General features: G+C 38.5%; 1 protein-coding gene across 2 annotated transcripts; it reads left to right on the forward strand.

The window, feature by feature from the left end:
• The first annotated feature begins 798 nt into the window (after window positions 1-798).
• Window positions 799-5,938, forward strand: LOC129853462 (homeobox protein EMX2). 2 transcript variants are annotated; one of them, XM_055919532.1, is made up of 3 exons: window positions 804-1,636; window positions 2,977-3,161; window positions 4,759-5,938. In XM_055919532.1, the coding sequence occupies exons 1-3, from the start codon at window positions 1,249-1,251 to the stop codon at window positions 4,930-4,932; spliced, it is 747 nt and encodes a 248-aa protein (XP_055775507.1). In that variant the 5' UTR covers window positions 804-1,248; the 3' UTR covers window positions 4,933-5,938. The 2 variants fall into 2 exon arrangements, with proteins under 2 accessions (XP_055775517.1, XP_055775507.1); XM_055919542.1 differs by lacking the exon at window positions 2,977-3,161 and having other exon boundaries at window positions 799-1,636.
• The last annotated feature ends 1,109 nt before the right edge of the window (window positions 5,939-7,047 follow it).

Here is a 7,047-nt window from a genome sequence, read left to right on the forward strand (position 1 = left end):
CTAAAAACCTACAGTTATCTTATTCCAACAGTGCGAGTTTAATGGATTAAGAAAACATGCGTATTTTCATTGGAATTCAGCAATAGCAAAATAATGAATATATCACTAAAACCTGTAAGTCTATTGCGGTACATACTAGGTTATCCATTACGATTGGCTTTATTGTTATGGTACAGGCTTTGTAAACCTCAAATTACCAATGATAAAGTTTTCATCAGTGAATGTTGGACTTGCACCGGATAAGGTAGGCCTATTAAAAGGTTGCGTGTAAACTAATGTAGGCCTACGTAGTCCTGAATGAATGGATCGATAGTTGGTATGTCAATACGAAAAACGAACTGCACTGAACGTCGTGATGATCCAATATCCATTACTCCAATATTCTGGCCAATAGAAATTGGGGAGACCTCAATCCCTGACTAATCACAAACGGATTGGAGAAAATGAAAACACGGAAAGACGATGCCAGGGTATGTGGTGGGGTATGCTGGAATTACCATAATAATGGAAAATAAAAATGGAATTTAAAAGGTAGGCCTACATGTAAAATGGTAGACCCTTATTTAAACAAAACTATGTGGTGGCTATGGGTAAACACACCCAGTTCAATGGTTTGTAGGCTACATTTTACACTAAGAATGTATCACACATGTCAATAAATGTTAAACCGACTTTTAGCACTATACTTCAACATAAAAATCAACAATGATAAACATGAAGGCCCCTTTAAGACCAACTGTCCTCAGGCCTTATCGGTAGACATAAATGCAAACGTAAGTACCTTGAGCTTTTCTACTGGTTCAGATGAGTATGTAAAATGTTCTGAAGATCTGGTTCTGAACGAATCCGTTCCGTTTTGCTCGAGTCCGCCTCTCTGTGCCTGTTCCTATTGACGCACTTAAAGACTCTTCCCTCAACCTTAAGGCGAGTAGCAGCGACCAATCACCATGCCATTACAGGCTTCAGAGGAAGCTGTTTATGTGACTCCAGCGCTAATTAGGCTCATGAACTAACAAATCGCTTGCACAACTGTGAGGAACCGATCACATCCATGGATTGTCTTGCGCAGTCGACCACCTTTATGGCTATTAATTGATTTATTGTTACTTTGGCTTCTATTCTTGCTACACTCTTTGCTCCAAAGTTATTTATGCTGACAAACTTTCTCGGTGTGGAGTAGTAGCCTATTTTTACGAAGAACGCCTGCACCTCTTAAATTCTAAACTGGAGAATCTTGACTATCAAACCATGTTTCAACCTACACCGAAGAGGTGTTTTACTATAGAATCGTTGGTAGCGAAGGATAATCCTCTACCAGTGTCGAGGTCTGAGGAACCCATACGACCAGCGGCTCTGAGCTATGCAAACTCCAGCCAGATGAATCCATTTCTGAACGGGTTTCATTCCAGCGGCAGGGGCGTCTACTCTAATCCGGATTTGGTGTTTGCTGAGGCGGTCTCACATCATAACAACTCCGGTGTCCCAGTTCATTCGGTGCCCCCTCCACACGCTTTGGCTCACCCACTTTCCTCCTCGCATAGTCCGCACCCTCTTTTTGCCAGCCAGCAAAGGGACCCCTCTACTTTTTACCCATGGCTAATACATAGATATAGGTACTTGGGTCACAGATTCCAAGGTAGGTTGAGATCGCATTTGTCTCTTTGACGTATTTATTACGGATTTGTACTGTTTGTCTTTTTGGATTTTCCATAGCGGTTCTCGGTAACTGTAGTTTATATAACATTTATTTATGAGGATGAAGACACGAATGCTATAGTGGTTTAAATATCAGTGAGCTATCGAAATATATATTTGTGGTGTCTTGAACAATTGTTTAAACCGTTTTTGTCTGTTATGGGCTAATTAGAACTGTTAAACTGGAGTAGACTACTTTCAGTAATGTAGGGCATAGTATTTCTTAAGGTGGCTACACGGGTTCACATTTATTTTGCCTGTAGCCTATAATTTACATTTTGTTGAAGAAATTGCAGAGTGTGGACTTTTAAAGTCCTTTAGCATCTAAAGCATTTTATTGAAACACAAATAATCATAACACCTTACAAATCTAAATTGTAGATCTATATAATTAATTGGATTGTTATTTTTTATTTTTTTACAAAATTGTTGACTTTTTAAAAATGAGTTATTACTTCCTTTTCTCGTTTAAAAATGTGTGTGTTTAAACTGAGTGCAAATCAACTGAACAACATTGATAGAAGCCTGTGTCATTTATTGCAATCTTCTGTGCCATGGAATATGCTATGGGTAATATTTGTGGGCTATGTTTTTATGGCCGAAACTGCTGTTTAAGAAATTGTACACAATGCACTTCTAAAATCACACTATTAATTTATAGGCCCCCAAATTGGACTGTCATTTGAAAACATTGTTTTATGCGGGTGCATGCAAATTATATGTATCTGAGACGTGCAAATTGTATAGTAGGCCTAACTGAACGATATATTTTCATTTGGAACGAATAATGGTTACGAGTGTCTTGTTAATAATTAAGACAAATGTAGGGTTAATGTATCCTGTGTTTATTCTCCACCATATACTTACATTATAGCCTACCAGTAATGTAGAAAATAAAAGTTTGAAAAGGGGTAGCCTATAGGCTCCCAGAACTCTTTGTTATTGTAGACTATTATATTTTCAATGTGTGGTGTTTTTAAGATAACCAAAGACCGGATAGAATCGCCGCTTAAATAGCTACTGCATAATCCTATCGTTGCCATTTGAAGACTATAAACTGTATCAATTTGCTATTGTTTAAGTTCTTGCTGTCGACAAATCACGGTGTTGCTGTGTCTAAATTGGTCTCGATTATCAATTGAGTGGTGCCGTAGACTTTAGTTAAAAGTTAGAAGGCCCAAGTCTACCGTATAACCAAAATATGATCATAGCATCATCGTCTCTTTAGCCTCAGTTTGCAAGATTGTTCATAATGAATATCCCTCCCATTGTCGTTTTCAGGTAACGAAACAAGTCCGGAGAGCTTCCTTTTGCACAATGCACTGGCCAGAAAGCCCAAAAGAATTCGGACAGCTTTTTCACCTTCGCAACTTCTGCGGCTTGAGCACGCATTTGAAAAAAACCATTACGTCGTAGGTGCCGAACGAAAACAGCTTGCGCACACCCTTAGCCTCACAGAAACTCAGGTAAGAACATTTTCCCTGAATTTAATATTCACAGGTTTATCGTTAAATCCGTATCAGGCCTACTTTGAATAGGGAATGGATTTAAAATACTATCATGTCAAGTTGCATCAAACCGAACATGACCCACAGGTTACAACTATAACTGTTTTTGTGTAGGCTACGGAATCTGGAATATGCTAAATTTTCTCTGAATAATTAGGCTACTTATTGGGAATTCAAAGTTCTCCTTGCATAAGCTATACGTGACATTAGGGGAATTATAAAAATATATATTGAAAACACGATGATATGTTGTCTATTGGGGGAAACTGCACAAATGCCACGCTTAGAAGAAAGGTTCCATATAGCCTAGAACGAAAAATGGTTATAACGCTTGCTTTATATATGGAAGCCCTAAAACTTCTTTAGGGCCCTTTTGTATGGTAATTTTTCACTGAACCAAATGGTTCTAGAACCCCAAAATATAAACAATTCTAAGAGTGTATGGTTAAATATAGGCCTAGACCCAATCCATCTAGCAAGATGTCCTAGAGACTAGGCCGAATTTAAGAATATAAATGAAGGGGAAAACGATAGAAATTAAAACACAAGTTTATTCATTTTTCAAAATCACTTTTTGGATTAACGTGTAACCCGCAGTTTTAGAGAGACAAACCAATAAATGTATAGGCTACACCATTGGCATTGAAGCTTTAGTTGGAACAAATCCATGATCATAGGCTATAACCCCGTTTTAGGCGGGGTTGAGAGAAAAAAGGTTCCCATTCAAAATGGAGGGCAATTAACCAGTTAACCATTTTATAGGATCTATGGCACGCTAAAAAGAATGAGCCGGACTCAATGAATTTTCCTGGCCATATTTAAGATCGTATTTGTGCCTATCAGCTTGCGGAACGGTCGGTGTCTTTTGTCCCAGTGTCACCACCGGCTCTTCTCTAAACGGAGGCTATTAGAGGGGAATGAGGAAGAAATGAACCATCGCCCACTTCAATTAGCTGACTGAAAGCACATTAAATGCACCTCACTTGCCAAGCTGTCGGACGAATGGCTTGTAGATATGAATATAGCCCACTGTAGCCTATTGATATGCATTTACAAAAGGCTTAAAATTAACAGGTTTATGTATAAGAAATCTGGATTTTGACAATTGTTTGAAATTATTCTAAATTAAATTAAACATATTTATGCAATTGCATATCCATGGCCCTGTTTGCGTCATGTTTTTTTTTTTTTTTTAGACCAATAGGCGTAGTGACAGTCAATTTCTGGTATATTGGCTTATGTTTATACTAGGCTATAACCAACATAGACCTAGAGCATGCATGCCGTTTTTTTACCTTTATCCCATAATGGTATCAATGGACTACCCCTACATTTATTCATGAAATACATTTTTTTCTCTTGAAAATAACCTTACTTCTAGCCTATAATGTAAAGCCTTTCGTGCCATAGCATTGGGCAAATTTTCACACGGCAATCTATGAGAGCCTATGTTTATCTTTTGCTGTTCTGCTATTTGAATTCACACTTTGCCGCACATGAATGGTTTTTGTTTAGTATTTGTGAATTTATTCTAGCCTTTATTTGTTTCCCTTAGGTAAAAGTGTGGTTTCAGAACCGAAGAACCAAGTTCAAACGGCAAAAGTTGGAGGAGGAGGGTTCAGATTCGCAACAGAAGAAGAAGGGGACCCATCACATAAACCGATGGAGACTTGCAACAAAACAAGGATCGGGAAGTCCCGAGGAAATTGACGTCACTTCAGACGATTAAAATAGCCTACTAAATTGTTTGAACCTGTGACAGCCGCGTGGCGTGAAGTATGACATGGCTAAGGATGCTGTGTACAGGGAGAGGGTTAAGCTAATGTCACATTTCGATTCTTCGGAGATCGGCAGCTGAGGGTGAGAGAATTCAGATTGGTGGCACTGCTGTCAACATGGGTCTGTCAATACGTATCAAATTGCCCAGGCGAAAGTGATCGACAGTATCGCAGTCCACTTACCTGTCCCCCTTCCACGCACCAACCCACCACTACAATCTCCCACGAACCATCCCAAAAATGAATCTCCAATTCACATTGGAAATTTGCACTTCTGAAAGTTTCTAAATATGAACGTTTCCACTCAAGATACCAAAATACAAAACTGTTTTTGTAAAACTTGAATTGCATGGACTTTCTGGTAGTTGTTATAATTTGATAATTTTCTCAAAACACAACTTTTGTTTTTACTCAATCTCAGAGATGTTGTGCTTCTTCCTTTTTACAAAGTGTGCAGTCTTTTAATTAATGATTATCGTGTTAAAGTGATTGTGAAAACAGTATGAAGTAGCAGTGCTGCGTTATAGTGTTTTTAAAGAAAACACTAATGGAAATGAATTTCGAAAACTTTCTAAAAGTTTATCAAACCACATATGAAGTACTTAAAGGGAAAGTATCCAAGGCACTCCTTAAACCCAAGCTTTATCATGTCTCTGTTATTCTGTCCCGAGCATATTGTCAGGACTTGACCCTCCCGTGAGAGTTGCCACGAAGGACTAATGCAAGAATTGACAGCCATAGAGGCGAGAGAACTTCAAGCACTGAGCGTTTCCATGTACAGAGATAGTCCAACAAAAAGTTAATGTTTCTGTTAAACCCTCTTTTACCAGAATGTACATAATTTTGTGTTTGTGTTAAGTTTGCTACAATTTTAACACAAAGTATACTTCCAAGAAGTATGTAATTGTCAATATTTTGTCAATAAAGTTTTATCAATATGTTGCGCGCAGAGTAAAAGTAGGCCTAATGGTTTTGATTTACGAGCAGCTTTCATAGCTTGACATTTTATTCCCGCTGTCACCAATCACCCGCTTCACAGCCTATATCTTGATTTTGGTCATACCAGTCTCTCAAGTAGCCTACACTTGAGGTAGCTCTGACACATTTCAGAGGGAATCCAGACAATGTGGAGGCTTGTTAAAGTAACTTATAAATCATGCTATTACGAAAAAACGCATGATTTTTTTCTTCTGTGGCAAGTGCATGGTTGTTTTTCCGAGAGGGGCAGCGTCTGGTCTGCTCAGGCTACAAAGAGTCCTACGAGCTTTTGTGAAAGTGCAAATCAGTTTGGGCAATTATCATGGGAGTAATATGAGGGGGAAAGGGGATGCATTGCCCAGTGGTCCACGTTAATCTCTTAATCCGTGGATCCAATGGGGTTTGGTTGGACATAATTTAGTACAATCTGACTACCCCTCAAGAAGCGATAAGAGAAGGTTGCAATGTGCAGCAAAATGGGATCTTTGTTTAATATCTTGTCTCGTACAGCCACGGATATACACATACACACGCTCTTCCCACAAAACAGCATCAACCCATGCCTAGGCTACTCTTCTCATTTATGTGTAGCCTATTATGCTTGTGTGGGGAAGAAAAAAATAACATATTTAAAAAAAAAAAAACGTTTTTACATCTATATAAGACCTTTTATAAAGCCTACCCACATCGTTCATTATAAATGACTCAAAAATAACAAGGCACACAGGAAAACTATTTACACTAGTTATCTCAGAAATGTGTCAAATCCACTATGCACATTTTATGATGTGAGGTGTAGTGTTTATTTCTATAATTGTTTCACAGCTTGAAAATGAGCTTTTCGGGGGGGGTGGTGTGGGGGGCTATAGGCCTATATACAAACTATATGGATGGGGAATTTAAATAGGCCCATGCACTATAACAGCAATAAAAATCTTCAGAGAATACCATTAGCTTTGAAAAAACCCTAAAAGCTTTATTACAAACCCAGCTTTGAAATAGGGGGATTAGAGGGCTGAAAGGGTCCCACAATAGTTAGAAGAAAAGGTTTCATGCTAATGAGGTTAATGCCCTTTGTATCTCCGGAC

Source organism: Salvelinus fontinalis, chromosome 1 (assembly GCF_029448725.1).
Source record: "Salvelinus fontinalis isolate EN_2023a chromosome 1, ASM2944872v1, whole genome shotgun sequence".
In the NCBI taxonomy this organism is placed as follows: domain Eukaryota; kingdom Metazoa; phylum Chordata; class Actinopteri; order Salmoniformes; family Salmonidae; genus Salvelinus; species Salvelinus fontinalis.